General features: G+C 46.8%; 1 protein-coding gene across 8 annotated transcripts in view; it reads left to right on the top strand.

Annotated features, from left to right (window-relative positions):
• The window catches only part of HECW1 (HECT, C2 and WW domain containing E3 ubiquitin protein ligase 1), a 317934-nt gene that overhangs the window by 117726 nt on the left and 183459 nt on the right, over positions 1–16749 (top strand). For all 8 annotated transcript variants that reach the window (XM_064169530.1, XM_064169529.1, XM_064169533.1 and 5 more), the window contains one exon: positions 13150–13257. In XM_064169530.1, coding sequence (XP_064025600.1) covers positions 13150–13257 — 108 coding nt within the window. The remainder of the gene's footprint in view (positions 1–13149; positions 13258–16749) is intronic.

Below are 16749 nucleotides of genomic sequence, written 5' to 3'. Positions count from 1 at the left end.
GTTTTCTGTTTTCCCCCTCTTTAATTCATGTACACATTCCTGAGGGTGGTCAACTGGAAAACAGTCTGTACAGGAGCAGGTAAAAGCTGGATTTAGAATTGCTTGTTAGAGTTGACTCCTGGTCATGGTCTCAGTAAATGGACTAGACAGCCAGTCAGTCTCATGTGTTGTACTTCTGTCACAGCAGCCACAGGCTTGGGGCAGGCTGGCTGGAAAGCTGCCCAGCAGAAAAGGACCTGGGGATGCTGGTTGACAGCTGGCTGGACATGAGTCAGCAGTGTGCCCAGGTGGCCAAGAAAGCCAATAGCATCTTGGTCTGGATAAGCAACAAGTGTGGCCCGCAAGACCAGGGAAGTGATTGTCCCCCCAGACTCAGCAGTGGTGAGGTCACATTTCGAATACTGGGTTCACTTTTGAGCCCTGCAGTCCAAGAAAGACTTTGAGGTGCTGGAACTTGTCCAGAGAGGGGCAACAAAACTGGTAAAGAGTCTGGGGAACAGGACTTCTGAGGAGTTCTGGGCCCCCCAGTTTAGAAGGGACATTGAGATGCTTGAGCGTGTCCAGAGAAGGGTGACGAGGCTGGGGAGAGGCCTTGAGCACAGCCCTACGAGGAGAGGCTGAGGGAGCTGGGATTGGTTAGCCTGGAGAAGAAGAGGCTCAGGGGTGACCTTATTGCTGTCTACAACTACCTGAGGGGAGGTTGTGGCCAGGGGGAGGTTACTCTCTTCTCTCAGGTGGCCAGCACCAGAACGAGAGGACACAGCCTCAAGCTATGCCAGGGGAAATTTAGGCTGGAGGTGAGGAGAAAGTTCTTCCCTGAGAGAGTCATTGGACACTGGAATGGGCTGCCCGGGGAGGTGGTGGAGTCGCCGTCCCTGGAGCTGTTCAAGGCAGGATTGGACGTGGCACTTGGTGCCATGGTGTAGCCTTGAGCTCTGTGGTAAAGGGTTGGACTTGATGATCTGTGAGGTTTCTTCCAACCTTGGTGATACTGTGAGTGCCTGAAGGACCTGAGGTCATTTAGACTGGAGGAGGCTGAAAGGAGGTTATAGTGATGTGTGAGTCCATGATGGAAGGAATTTCTCCCAAGTAGCTAGTGATAGGATGAGAGGAAATTTCCTTAATACGTGCCAGGAAACCTTTAGGTTGGATATTAGGAGAAAATGTCTTTACTGAAAGAGTGATCAGGCATTGGAACAGGCTGCCCAGTGAGGTGGTGGAGTCACCATCCCTGGAGGTGTTCAAAATCAGGTAGATATGGCACTTCAGGGCATATTTCAGTGGACGTGATGGTATTGGACTGATAGTTGGACTTGGATGATCTTGGAGGTGCTTTCCAGCCTTAGTGATTCTATGATTTTACATAAAACACTGTAAGAAACAGCAACCATGCATCTCAAGGCAAAACCCAGCATTCAGCCTATCCACCATGCATGGAGAAATGCACAGACACTGGTGTGGCTTTGATGAAGTGCCACAGAAAAACTCTTTAGCTGAAGGGAGAGCATTAAGGATTGGCTCTGTTAAAATACAGATATTACTTCAATGCATTTAGAGGTTAGCTGTGGTGAGGTGACAAAAAATATGGGGTTTGAAAAACAACCTTTCTGGGTGTTTCAGACATATTGTGCCTTCAGGAGCAGGAGTTAGATTTCATTCCTGCTAAGCTTGAACTCCAGAGGTGTTCTAACTTCCCCTTGTATACCCTATATATCAGCACTGAGCTGTGCAGAGGAAACTCTGAAGTCTCGAACAGCTCACCTGAGGTGTGCATTTGCTTTCCCTCAAGACCACTATAGTGTTATGCACATCAGCAGGTTTTCAGGAGCACATAAAAGCACTGGGAAAGAACTTTTGGAGAACTTTAAATACTTACTATAATAAAATCTCTGGAATATGAATTTTCTTTGCAGAAAAGCTACAAGTCAAGAAAATAGTTTAGCTTTTATATTTCTTCCCCCCCACTCCTAGTGTACAAAGCTAGGGATAATGAAGAACTCTGATTTGGTGGCTACTATGAGACAGTTGGAATATTTGCAGTTACTTATCTCAGAGATTTTTCTCTTTCTTATTTGCTATTACTGTTTGCTACAATATGAAGCCTCTTAGAGAAATTAATATGGATTGCTGGCAGCTGCCTGGGATAAAGAGCTGTCTAATAATTACTGCAGTAGATTTCACTTCTGTCATCATCTCCATATCTGATGTAGAGTAGCTAATGAGAAATGTTTAAAGCAGGCTTTTGAAGGAATGGTTTGCTCCAATGTCTCTGCTGGGAACTTATCAGGACTATCACACTCCTCTTCCTCACTCACAGCAGGCTTTTCTCTGTCAGCATTTCCTTAGAGGAAAGCAAAACATTATTCAAGGCTATTTATTAAAAGTTTTTTCATACACATATCTTAGAGGATCCAATTTCTTGTCCATATTTGGCTTCTGACAGTGTAGTTTCTCTCAAATTTGTATAAGCAGGAACATCTTGACCTTTCTGAGCTTGAAAATGGCATGTTTTCCTTCTCTGTTTCAGCTTTTGATGTTGTTTCTTTCCCAAAAAGGCAACTCACCATAATATGATTTTTAGAGCTATTCTTTAATAGACATTTAAGCATTTGTTTAATAACTTTCCAGGTTGATTTTAGGCTTGGAGAGCCCTGTGTTGCTGCACTGCCCACTGAGGCAAATGGAAACATCCACGTTTTTCCTGCCATCAGACTTGTATTAGAACTTGTTTGTACAGCTATTTTACCAAACATCCAATGCACATGAAGAGAAAGTGTCACACATTGCCAGCAGAGGAGGAAAATGTCAGAAACAGTGATGTGCTTATAAGGGTAGGAGTTGTGGGTCCCTGTGTTATACCTCTGATCTCTGATTCAAGCTCAGCTTGTTTGGCTGGTTTTCCTCTCTTCTGCTTCAGATGCAGCCATCTGTACAACAAAACTCTTCACAGTGTGCCTGCTTAGAGTGAATTTTATTGATGGTTGGATTTGTTTCCTAGAGCTACCCATCTTCCCAGTCCTTTTGTGGCCTTTGAAAAAGAACCTTGCCTTGGTCTTAGGGCTTCTCCTCAGGAGGTCATCTTGTAGTTAGGTCTCTCACCAGGCTGAGTGATGTTGGTGACTGTAGCTGGCTGGGATCACCCCAGCAAAGGTTTGTTTGACACCTGTGGTTCTGCTCTCCCTGTAAAACACCAACAGAGGTGCCTAGAAGCTAGACAGCTTTCACTAAGCACAGCACTATTTATTTCAGGCACGTAGTGTCAGAGGACACTCCTGACATAAGAAAACCAACAATAGAATGCCTGCACACATACTGAACAGAAAAGATATTAGGTGTCTTAAGCTGTAGGCAGATAGGTTAGTGCAGCAATATGTTCTTTGTTCCAGCCTCCTGCCTACTCTTGTGTCCAGTGAGTGACTTCTTTTTATCAGGCTGAGTCACTTTTGGCCTTCCCCAGTTCTGTATCCAGTGGACCACTTCAACCAGATGAAACTAACATCTAGTTTCAGTCTCCCCTCTGCCAGTTTAAACCCATTAATCCTCATCCTGTCATTACAAGACCTTGTTAATAGTCCCTCCTCAGCCTTCATGTAGGCCCCCTTCTGATACTGGAAGGCTAATGAAAGGTCTCCTCAACGTCTTCTCCAGGCTGAAGAGCTCCAACTCTTGTAGCCTGTCCTCATAGCAGAGCTGCTCCAGCCCTCTGAGCATCTTTGTGGCCCTCCTCTGGTCTTGCTCCAACCGTTTGATGTCCTCCCTGTGTTGGCATCTCCAGAACGGCACACAGTATTCCAGGTGGCGTCTGATGAGAGCAGAGTAAAAGGGCAGAATCCCCTCCCTTGCCCTGCTGGCCACGCTGCTCTTGCTGCACCCCAGCACAGGGTTGCTGTCTGGGCTGCATGTGCACACTGCAGGCTCACATTGAGCTTTGCATCACCCAAGACCCCCAGGTCCTTTTCCTCAGGGCTGCTCTCAGCCATTCCCCACCCAGCCTGGAGTTGTGCTTGGAATTGTGCTGACCCAGGTGCAGGACCTTACACTTGGCCCTGTTGAATGTCATGAGGTTGGCCTGGGCCCACCTCTGCAGCCTGTCCAGGTCCCTCTGGATGGATCTCTGCCTTCTAGCAAGTTGACTGTGCCACACAGCTTGGTGTCATCTGCCAACTTGCTGAGAGTGCACTTACCCAGCCAGTGGTTTACTTGTCAAGTCATGCCTTTCCAGTTTGGTGGCTAGGATGTCATGTGGGACAGAGTCAAACACCATAATCAAGTACAGGATACCTGCCCCTGCTTCCTCTGCCTGTGGTCCTCCTCCTTGCCTTTTAGCTTGACCAGCAGGTGTTGGCTCAGCTACATATTAAGCATAGCTTATTTTGATGCCATAATTACATGAAGATTATGGAAACAAGTGTTGTAATATGCAGTGCTACATCAAGTTAGTGATGGATGAGAGACTGGAATGATGTACCAAGTTCAGGCACTTGTCTGGGTTAATTATTGTCTGTTTTGAAGGTAGCCTGGCTTACTCTAAGTTTTGTAGGTGTTATTCTAGGAGAATGTGGAAAGACAGGCTGATCATATCTATCAGCAAAATACTGTTTGAGAAAGGAGAATAGAGTTGGTGTTTTTTTGGCCTCTTAAGTACAACCAAACTAACCAAAAGGCTCACTCAACTGTTTTTAATTTGAACTCCCCCTGTCCTGAGGCAGATGTGTTGACTCTTTTTGCTCCTGTGTAGGGATTTCAAGTAAGCTTTCCAATACTGAGGTCCTGTTTGCTTGATGCAGGCTTCTGACAGCATTCCAAGTCTTAATTACATTTTTTAATGGATCTTTTTGAGAGATGGCTTTTATCAACGTTCCCCCTAATTCCTCAGAAGAACAGCATGCTTTATGTCAATTGGTTACTGTCTTTCATCTGGAAGATAGCTCTTTGGTGGCCACGGTTCTTTATCTCTATATAGATAGAGCTTGTGAAGTATATTGGGATCTCTCAGCATGGAAGTGACAGCACAGGGTATTTTTAGCAGTGAAAGGCTGTGCTTGGAGGTATCTGGTTTGGTGAGGACAAGCAGTCTTTCAGAACTGCTGCTGACTCCCAAAGCACTTGCTAGTGTTTTGCCTCCAGCATGCATTGGTCCCTCTGGCTGCTGTTCAGGCCTCAGCTGCTTAGCGCCTGGTTGTGCATCACCTTCTCCATTCTCTCTAGGGACTGTGTGAGGTGCAGGAGGTCTGATTGCTCTGCCTCCTGTCCAGTGCAGCTTTACAGGTCTGCAGCTTCCTTCAAGTTTACCAGTTAGAGGCAGCCAGCACTTGTGTGTGTCCCAGAGCAATGTCTACCGGTTCACCGACTTAGATGCTCTCACCATTTTAGTCTCCAGCTCCAGGACCAGCCAGTGATGTTCAAGGGGCAGCACATCCTGGATTCTCCCTCATGTGACACTTCCCTTAATTAGTTAGGTGTTTACCATCCAGGGAAACAAAGTCGTAGGTCTGAGAGTGAGCACAGAGTGTTTGCTTTCTGGCCAAGCAGGGCCAATCTCAGGAATGCAGTGGATTGCCAGCTAAGCAGAGAGGTAGCATAAAGGTTAATCTCATTTCACAATCGGGGGAGGGAGATGCATTACAGTGCTTCATTGGAAAAATGTCAAATGCCATTAGCTGCTGGCTGAAATATGTGAAAGAGAGCAACATTAACCATGCTCTTCATTTTGTATGGAGGTGAAACGAAGCATTTCACCATTTACCTCTGGGAGTTAAGATGTAGCATGGTTTTAAGGTCAGTTCCTTTCTTACAGGGATTCTCAGTAGAAATAAGAAATGAAATTTGTTTTCCTTTCCACAAGGAAAGGAAGAGCTTCCTTTCCACATGCTCTGTCCCTTTAACACAACATATTGTCTGTTCTCTTACATATGACATGAAATATACATGCACATATATATGCAGTGCACTAAACAGCTACGTGTTTCACATGCAGTTTTCATTGTCACAGTATCACCAAGGTTGGAAGAGACCTCACAGATCATCAAGTCCAACCCTTTACCACAGAGCTCAAGGCCAGACCATGGCACCAAGTGCCACGTCCAATCCTGCCTTGAACAGCTCCAGGGACGGCGACTCCACCACCTCCCCGGGCAGCCCATTCCAGTGTCCAATGACTCTCTCAGTGAAGAACTTTCTCCTCACCTCCAGCCTAAATCTCCCCTGGCGCAGCCTGAGGCTGTGTCCTCTTGTTCTGGTGCTGGCCACCTGAGAGAAGAGAGCAACCTCCTCCTGGCCACAACCACCCCTCAGGTAGTTGTAGACAGCATGTGCTACATACTTAAAGCTTATATTCAGGGAATACCAAGCCTGGAACAGTAGCACCTGCCAACTAAAACAGGTCTATCCAGGCATAGCCATACATTCCAGCTTCCTGACCAATTCCACCTACTACTATTTTTAACTTGCCAGGGAGTAATTCTTATCTTTTACCTTCCAAAAATACACATCTTTCTCTTTCATTTTTTTTTTTTTTGGGAAGGTTTTCCTTTTGGCCCTGCATGTATATTTTTAAGAGCTAAAATTTAAAATCCCAACCAATGTAAATTTCTACTGAACTAAACCCAAGTTTTATTTCTTTGGAAAGAGGGAAGCAGGTCCCTTTTGCAGAGAGCTTAGATCTGGCTGTCAGAAGGTTATACCTCCTGGATTTCTAAATGATGACATTTGTAAATGTGTTCTATTTACAAAAACCTTTTTGTAGTTAAAGGCTTTGCTGCTCTTACTTGAGGTGACCTGCATACTGCATACACTCATATTAAAATGACCTTTCTGCTGCCTGAGCCTGTATTTCATCAGTGGCTGCTATCCATGAATTGTGTGCGCATGACTTGCTCCGTGTGTGTGTGTATCCCTTCCCTCATGTGCTTTGTGACCTGACCTTTTGCTCTGGAAGATGTCCTTCCCACACACTCCTGTCTTGTCTTTGCTGCAGGAGCCAGCATGCAGATACTACTTGGTAGGGAGCAGATTGTTCCAGCTTTCCTGTGGTGTCACCTGTCAGCTGTAACCATAAGTCCAGCTTGCTTATTCCTTCCGTTTGGGTGTCTTCTACCCTAGATGTGCAGATAGAGAGCAGTCCTTTTCTCAGCCTGTCTTTCCAGGTTTCCTACATATTTCCAATAGAAAGCATTCTTCCTTCCTGCAGTCATCCCCACTGCCTCATCTGGCACCAAGGGCGTGCTTTTGTTTGGGCATGTGCGTCTGTCACCATCTCTGTCAAATCAGCTTGCGTGACGCAGAGTTGGTGCTGCCTTTGTGCCCGCTGCGGGAAGCAGGCAGCAGCCGATGCAGTGGAAGTGCCAGCTGGCCCCCAGACGCTGCGCATGGAGATTCTGGGATCTCTTTGTTCTGCTAAACTCTGGCCTAGTGTGTCTGTGATTTCCTAAGCAGGACCATCCAGGCTAGCTCAGCTAAGCCTCCTTAAGCAAGCAGGGTATCCTGTAAGCAGTGCGTCTGGAAGAACTGTAACTGCCCATGCATCTTAATAACATGGCAGATGTTGGAGCACCTCCAGCAGCTTACAGAGACTAAATATGACAAACGTCATGAGTGATGAAGCCAGAGCTGAGGGATTCTCTCTGTGTCCTGGCAGGATGAGGGGTTGGGCAGGGTTCCCAGGATCCAGCTGTTTCAGTATCTGCCCACCCTTAAATACAAAGTGTTTTCCCTGCCAAAGCAAAAGGGACAGCTCAGAGGATTAAATCTCCTCATGTGTGTTCCTGCTTCCAGAGAATGATGTGGGTAATTCTGGATAATCTGTATCCAAGATGGGCCTTTGCTGAAGGTAGCCATTACTAAGCCAAAGCCTTGAGAGCAACAGTGTACACTTTCCTGCCTTTGTAAAGAATACAGAACCTATAGACAAGAAGACACAGGCAGCTATAAAGCACAGAGGAAGAAGAGGAATCACACCGGGAGGCTTTTATGGTTGAGGGGATGCTGCAGAGGTGTGCTGTGTGAACACACTGAAATATTTCTGCTTCAATACTGAGCACAAAACACAGCTGGTGACGTCATTACTGACAGTTAGCAAGGCAGCAAAGGGAAAATGTATTGTAGATATGTGATGGTTTGGGTGCTCCCTGCCCCCCACACTTTAGAAATACCCAGACTAGTCTCAGCTGGCTCTGGGAATATAAATGAAGCTATTTATTTACAGCTAGCACAATATAAAAGCAGATAGTTACAGTATACACAGTTATAGACAGAAATATACAAGGTAAAAGGTAATACAGAAACACAACTCCCCTCCCAGAAACCTGAGTCCCCAGGAGGGGCTGTCAACCAGCCCTGCACCTTTCTCCTGCCCCTCTCAACCTTACCCCAGTCCCAAAGAAGAATAGAGGTTCAGCCAAGAGGTTAAGAAGCAAAGGTGAGTGGAAGGTGAGGTTAGGGAGATGCAGCTCAGTCAGAAGCCCAAGGCAGAGTGTGACAAAATGGTGAGAGTGTTATCTAATGTTTTCCTTTCTTCTTCAGCAAGACTCTGAGGGGAGTAGACATCGCCACTGGTTTCCTTTCACAGCCTGTGATCTAGTTCTTCTCACCAAAACATTCTACCCTGCTTCAATCTAGCACAAGTCTACAACTACCTGAGGGGTGGTTGTGGCCAGGAGGAGGTTGCTCTCTTCTCTCAGGTGGCCAGCACCAGAACGAGAGGACACAGCCTCAGGCTGCGCCAGGGGAGATTTAGGCTTGAGGTGAGGAGAAAGTTCTTCACTGAGAGAGTCATTGGACACTGGAATGGGCTGCCCGGGGAGGTGGTGGAGTCGCCGTCCCTGGAGCAGTTCAAGGCAAGGTTGGACGTGGCACTTGGTGCCATGGTGTAGCCTTGAGCCCTGTGGTAAAGGGTTGGACTTGATGATCTGTGAGGTCTCTTCCAACCCGATGATACTGTGATACTGTGAAGATAGCATTGCCGTTTATAGTTATCCATTGCCATCAGTAATGGCCTCTTTAAAAGGGTTTCCCTTGCTAAGCCTCTGAGGAGAGTGGCACTGAAGCATTCAGCGTTGGTAGCCCTCTTGCTTTCTTCCTTTGAGAGCACAGCTTAATAAAACTGATGGGACCACACTGGCATCTGCATGCTGCTTTGTTCTTAAAGGGAAAAGTGTGGTTCCCTCTGATTTAGAAGTCTGCTTCAACGTTCATAATGCATATTTCAGTTATATGTAAGTGTTTCTTGGCTTTGTTTGTTGAGCTGCCTCCTCTGCTCTTCACACCTTCAGTGTATCCTCAGGCTTGATGTTCCCTTGTGTGGCATTGTCTATCTGTTCTCATTGGCCTACCTGGTGACAGAGTGACTGCTTCAGTGTAACAACTGATGTCTTTTCATCTTGGATTCACTGGGTGATATTTCTCCTTAGCTTTTAGGGTAGCTAGCAGTTAATTTACCCACCGACCCTGGGTGTGTTTATGTCTTGGGTTCAAATGCAAGTTCCCAGAGACTCTAATAAATTTAGTAGACCCAATGACAATTTATAGAATTTATAGACTGCCCTCCCCTCTTCCCCCTCCTTTCCCAAAAAAGGTAGGGATTAGATATAGGGAGAGAGAGATAAGCACACCCAAATAAGTCAATCTCACTCGATTTGGAAGTAAAAAAGGAAGTTTAACAGTAACTTAGAAAAGGTATTGGAGGTAGGGGAGTTTACAAAGGATAAGGAAGGGAAAACAGCAAAATACAAAAAGGGGATGGATACAACCCGAGTAATGTGATGGTGTCTCTGCCTCGTGGCTGCCACATGGTGTGCTGGTATGCAGTGTGAGTGTGTGTGTGGAGAGGGAGCCAAGGAAAAGAGCAAGAGGAGCAGGAAGCTCCTCTGTTTTATAGGACAGGAACTGGGGGGAGTGGGCTAACCATCACCTGGAGTGTGGCCCACCCCTGGGGAGGGGCCAAGACCCCTAGGGTCAGGTTCAGGGTTACTTCCCCAGGAGTGTTAACCCTATACAGTTTAAAAGTCAGTTGGATGTGGCGCTTGGGGGTACGGTGTAGGGTGCACTTTGTAGAGTAGGGTTGTTAGTATGACCTGTGTGGGAGAATTCTCCCGCAGCAGGGTGAGAGCTGGTAAAGGTGAGAACTCGTGCTGGGAGATGTCCTTGAGCTGGAAGCTACAGTGAGCAACCCATGCGCACCTGCAGGGGGCTGGGCGGACACAGCTACGGGGGGCTGAGCCTGCCAGCCCCCTGGGGTGGAAACCACAGGTTGTTTGGGCACAGGGTAACCTATCTGCGCCTTGCACGTGGTTCTGGGCCAGTCTGTGCCAGCCCCAGGCTGATTGTGCACACCTTCTCTGAGCGCTGTTTCAGAAGCTGCACTGCCCTAATGAAGTGTCCTGCTGTGTAGAAGCTGCTGAGCCCACTGCTCCCTACCCCGATCTCGCCTCTCTCCAGCCCCCTGCCTGTGACAGAGCTGGTGATCCTGAGGGGCTTTTCCAGCCTCAATGCTTCTCTTACTCTGTGGAGTTTGTCCTCAGCGCTGGGTCTCAGCAGCTACCCAGAGCTGCTTCTGTAGCAAGATTGAGTTTGTTAAAGTGCGTTTGTACACGTCTCAAACGGAGTTAAAGCTGCCTTCATTGCTGAGAGGGAAAATCCAGGAGCCTTCCAGCTAGCCTCTGCAGGTAGCCATCACAGCCTTTTGCTGTGACAGGGAACAGGTGTGAAAGCTGTTTCATAGCATAGAATCAGCCAGGTTGGGAGAGACCTCCAAGCTCAGCCAGGCCAACCTAGCACCCAGCCCTAGCCAGTCAACCAGACCATGGCACTAAGTGCCTCATCCAGGCTTTGCTTCAACACCTCCAGGGCTTTGCTTCAACACCTCCAGGCCCATCTCCCTGGGCAGCCCATTCCAATGCCAATCACTCTCTCTGCCAACAACTTCCTCCTAGCATCCAGCCTGTACTTTCTCTGGCACAACTTGAGACTGAGGCTGCAGTCAAGCCCATCCTGGGCTGCTGCTTCAGCCACTTGAGTTCGCAGCCACTTGAGGCTGCCCTCGGCTGCTGCCTCTGAGCCCTGCTGCCCTCTGACAGGCCCTAAACGGCTCCATATGTCTGCTTTATTTTTGGCACGCTGTTTGTATGTACTGGTGGTGAAAGCCGCAAGTGCTGGCCTGGTGTGAGGACCATAGCTGCTTCTTGTTTGCTCAGGGGAGACCTTATTGCTGTCTACAGCTACCTGAGGGGTGGTTGTGGCCAGGAGGAGGTTGCTCTCTTCTCTCAGGTGGCCAGCACCAGAACGAGAGGACACAGCCTCAAGCTACACCAGGGGAAGTTTAGGCTGGAGGTGAGGAGAAAGTTCTTCACTGAGAGAGTCATTGGACACTGGAATGGGCTGCCCGGGGAGGTGGTGGAGTCGCCGTCCCTGGAGCTGTTCAAGGCAAGGTTGGACGTGGCACTTGGTAAAGGGTTGGACTTGATGATCTATGAGGTCTCTTCCAACCCTGATGATACTGTGAAAGCCTGGCCCGAGCCGTTGAGCCGGGAAGTGTGGCCTGGGGGCTGCGGCCTGGTCCCAGAGGCTGTGGCCTGGGCCTGGAGGCTGTGGCCTGGGCCTGGAGGCTGTGGCCTGGGCCTGGAGGCTGTGGCCTGGGCCTGGAGGCTGTGGCCTGGTCCCAGAGGCTGCGGCCTGGTCCCAGAGGCTGCGGCCTGGTCCCAGAGGCTGCGGCCTGGGCCCGGTGGCTGGTTTGTGGGCTGTTGGGTCCCGAAGCAGGCCCCTGGGATGTTTGCTCACAGACACTGCGTAGAGCTTGCAGACTGGTCTGGAAAAGAGCTCGTTCAGGCGCTCTACACTTCCACTTGGAAGCAGACTCAGTGTTATTCCCGTGGACAACCAGAAGGCCTCTCAGGCTCGTTGCCTGCTTGCCTTTTGTTGTGTGTGCAGGGCGATTGCTTCCTCAGCCTCGGTTTTCAGCACCTTTTTAGAGATTACTCATTTTGATGGACTGCTGCTTGACCTCTCTGAAGATCACCTTGCCAGTCTGAGAGCTGCTCAGTGTCTCAAAGCAACACTTCGTTGTCAGTCGTTTGGTTTTGGGGGCCAAGAGCAGGGAAGGCATGCAGGGAGTGGTGTTCTTCAAACCTAAGTGTGTTTTTCTGTACCCAGCAAGAAATAACCAAATCTGTCGTGATGCAAATGAATGTAGAACAGATGCCACACCTTGAGTGCTGTGTCCAGTTCTGGGCTCCTCCATTCAAGAGAGATGTTGAGGTGCTGGAGGGTGTCCAGAGAAGGGCAGCAAGGCTGGTGAGGGGCCTGGAGCACAGCCCTGTGAGGAGAGGCTGAGGGAGCTGGGGGTGTGCAGCCTGCAGAAGAGGAGGCTCAGGGCAGAGCTCATTGCTGTCTGCAGCTACCTGCAGGGAGGCTGTAGCCAGGTGGGGTTGGGCTCTTCTGCCAGGCACCCAGCACCAGAACAAGGGGACACAGCCTCAAGTTGTGCCAGGGGAGGTCTAAGCTGGATGTTAGGAGGAAGTTGTTGTCAGAGAGTGATTGGCATTGGAATGGGCTGCCCAGGGAGGTGGTGGAGTTGCTGTCCCTGGAGGTGTTGAAGCAAAGCCTGGCTGAGGCACTTAGTGCCATGGTCTAGTTGACTGGATAGGGCTGGGTGCTAGGTTGGAGTGGATGATCTTGGGGATCTCTTCCAACCTGCTGTGATTCGAAGCCTACACGTTACCATTTTCTGTTTGTTTGGTGATGTTTTTCTTGGTTGTTGTTGGGGGTTTTTTTGTTTTGTTTTGTTGTTTTTGGTTTTTTTTTAAGGAAGAGTTGGTGCAGAGAGGAGACCATTTTTTGCTGCTATTACAGCCAGATACCTATGTTTAACTAGGTAGGGGTTTATCCATGCTAAGCTAGATGTTTTAATTTCTGAGAATTTTGTAGGCATGCTGGTTTTGGGGTTTTTGGGGGAGAGATTCTAAAATTACATTTCAGGATAAATCTGTGATTTCTAAACATAGCTGCACATGTGAGTGAAAAAAGCTCACTTCTCAACATGTGGTGTCAAGCTGTCTAGCAGCTCTAGTATGTTCTGTCAAGCCAAAGGTGTATTTTTAGCCTGGCTCTCTACTCTGTGTGTTGTCTTAACAGGCATTTGATGTTCTTTGGTTATAGATGAGGTCTTGTCTGAAAACTTTTTGGACTACAAGAACCGTGGGGTCAATGGCTCTCACCGCGGGCAGATTATCTGGAAGATTGATGCCAGCTCTTACTTTGTGGAACGTAAGTATTTTTCCAGTCCTGCTACAGTATCAGTCAGTCACCACAGAAAGATAATTGATTTGTTTAAGTTGTTCTTAAGATGTTTTTCTGTCCAATAGGTCCTTTAGGAAAGGTGAAAAAGCATGACCAAAATGTATTTAGAGGAGCTGATGCATTTTATGGAGTAGAAAAACAGTTTCTGCAGGGAAATATATTTTGTGGATATTGACTTATTTACATAGTACTTTTTTGTATAGTTATGGATGTTCTGATCCATTTGCATGTCATAACAGAATCACAGAATGTTAGGGGTTGGAAGAGACTTCAAATGAGCATCCAGTCCAACCTCCCTGCTAGAGCACAGTCACCTAGAGAAGGTAACACAGAATGCGTCCAGGCGGGTTTTGAATGTCTTCAGAGAAGAAGACTCCACAACCTCTCTGGGCAGCCTGTTCCAGTGTTTTGTCACCCTCACAATGAAAAAGTTTTTCCTTATGTTTACATGGAACCTTCTATGCTCCAACTTGCATCCAGCAGCCCTTATCCTGTCATTGGACATCACTGAGAAGAGCCTGACTGTCCTCTTGACACCCACTCTTTATATATTTATAAACATTAGTAACAAGCTGCATTAAGTTTAGTGTGGGATCAAGAAAAAGAGAAACTTAGGAGCATAATCTCATTCTGGGAAGATTCACACTGACTTCTAACCAGAAAACATCCTGGTGCATCCAGCTTCCACCAAATTCAAGGTGTATTCATTCAGAGGTAAAAAGAGTTGAGCTCTGATTATTGCCTAGACTGATAGGCAGTTGCAGCGAAGTGTGCTGCCTCTGTTACTCATGATATTCATCTATTACCCAGGTTATCTGATGCAAGGCAGCCTAACTTTCTACCATTCCTTTATCAAACAAAGCACAGAAACATTGAATTTGTTTCTGCAAAGTACTATGTACCTTGTACAGCAGGTTAACATTTCCAGGCTTGGCTGTCTCATGTCCCTGGCCAAAGTGAACCAGACAGAGACTGTTCAAATCCTTGCTCTTTTAAAGAGTTACTGTGTGCCAGTGTGAGTGGAATTCATGTTTTGAAGAACAGAAAAATGGATGCTCAAAAGACTGGGCTGAGATCTATAGCAAAGCATCTGTGGGTGATAGAGCAACATGTATCCTTAAGAAGGACAATAAGTCTCTTCACACTTGTATTGAATGTTTCTAATGATCTACCTGCTGGGCAAAATTCAGGTGTTTTAGTGTAAAAGTATGTATACATTGCATGCTGGTTAGGTATATCTGTTTAAGACTGTCTGAATTTGAGAGAGATTGAGGAAATGTTTGATCTAACCTAAATTTGAAAGTGTTTTGAAAGGATATGAGTTATACTTGTTTAGATTAATCTGTGAGTAGTGTCTAGTAAGTGACTAGTGTCACTAAGGATGTGACATGCAGACATTTTATAAGGTAACTCTGAACCAGGTTATTTCTTTGCAGAATCATTGCTGATGGTCTGTAATTCCTAGGGTGAAGTTAAATTGTGACTGTTACTCTAAAGAACTCAGCAAGCTGCTGAAATGCCTACTAGGACTCACAGGATGCCTGTATTTTGAAAAATACATTTCTGGGAAATGGTTTAATTTCTAAGAACAGAGGATTAGTTATCCTGCTTTAGGGGCAGACATACATTACAGGATCTAACCTTTCAAGCAGACTAATTTGCAGCTGCTTCTTTGAGCCATGGCTGCTAATCCATGAGACTGATAATGCTTGCTTTTAGCTGCTAAAAAGGGCTGGGTAAGAGATAAAAAATCCCACAGCTGGGGTTTGATGAGGCCTTAATAGAATCATAGAATGGTAGGGGTTGGGAGAGACCTCTGGAGATTATTTGGTCCAACCCACCTGCCAAAGCAGGGTCACCTAGGGCAGGTCACACAGAAGCTCATCCAGATGAGTCTTGAAAGTCGTCAGAGTAGGAGAGTCCACAACAGCTCTGGGCAGCCTCTTCCAGTGCCCAGGCACCCTTACAAGAAAAAGATTTTTCCTTCTGTGTTCCAGTTTGTATCCACTATGCCTTATCACAGGACACCAGTGAAAATAGACCAGCCCCTTCTTCTTGACACCCACCCCTCAGATAATTATAAACGTTAATGAGATCCCCTCTCAGTCTTCTCTTCTCCAGGCTAAACAGCCTCTGATCTCTCAGCCTTTCCTTATCAGACAGATGTTCCAGTCCCTTCATCATCCTCACAGCCCTTTGTTAAATGCATTCTAGTATATTCCTGTCCCTCTTGAATTGAGGAGCCCAGAACTGGACATAGATGTAGCCTCAGCAGAGCAGAGGAGAAAAGGAGGAGAGCCTCCCTACATCTGCTGGCCACACAACCTTGGTTTATTGAGGAAGCGTGGATGTGAAACTGGGCTGCTGGTAACTTTCTTGACTAATTCACGACAGAAAAGAAAGAGGTGATGTGGAAGAGCTTTAGAAGAAAGCCTCTTCAGGTGGGCAACATTACATGAAGCCATGAACTGGACAATGAATTAAGTCACCTTAATAAGTTGTCACCATTAGCTGAGACAGAGTAGCTGTTATTACTTGATTGCATGTGCATTCTTCACTTAGCCTACTGTAAGAAAGTACAGCTTAGCACAATCATCCTTCACTGATGTTTAAAACTAAACTGTAGTACTACAGTTGCTGCCTCATGGAAATTAGGCTGAAATCATTAGGTTGTGAATCTTAGCCCTGTGATTACAGACAAGTACTCATCAGAGACAAATCACTGCCCTGTCCAGAATTAAAATAGGAGAAAATGAAGTAGGCAGTATTAAATAGCAGCACATGTGGGTACTCTTACAGCCATTTGACTACTGAAATGGGAAGTTAAAGCAGTGAAAAATGTTGATGTGAGTGAATTTTATCTATCTAATGCCATATTTGAGAGTTGCTGCTCATTGTTAAGACTTATACATGAAAGTCAACAGCTTTGTGGTTAAGTGTTTTGTGAGATACTGCAGTGTCTGAAAACCTCGTGTACTTCTTTACAGTGAGGGGTAGAGTAACAGTGGCACAGGTTGCTTAGGGAAGTTGTGGGTGCTCTCTCCCTGGAGGTGGTCAAGGTCAGGTTGGATGCAGCCTTGAGAATCCTGGTCTAGTGGAAGGTGTCCTTGCCCATGACAGAGGTTTGGAACTCAATGATCTTTCAGATCACTTCCAACCCAAACCCTTGATGATTCTATGAATCGAAGGAAATCCTTCCTTCAGACTTCTACAGAGATTGTAATTTCCTTTAATGTCATGTAGCACACGAAAAGATGACACTTAGAGGAATCAGAAAAATGCTGCTTGTCAAAGTCAGACTCCTCTAGGAGAGTTATTCTTTTTCTTCCCATTCACTACAAAATTGAGAGAACTTAAGAGGACCGGACAGGAGTATGCTCAGTGGTGTAGGAATTGCCATGTTGATCCAAAGTTAAACTGACCTGGTGTCTTGTCTCTAAAAATCACAGAATGACAGAA

This window comes from Pogoniulus pusillus, chromosome 32, assembly GCF_015220805.1.
Source record: "Pogoniulus pusillus isolate bPogPus1 chromosome 32, bPogPus1.pri, whole genome shotgun sequence".
NCBI classification, from domain to species: Eukaryota; Metazoa; Chordata; class Aves; order Piciformes; family Lybiidae; genus Pogoniulus; species Pogoniulus pusillus.
The sequence above is the reverse complement of the archived record's forward strand: the minus strand, read 5'-3'. Positions and strand labels throughout refer to the sequence as shown.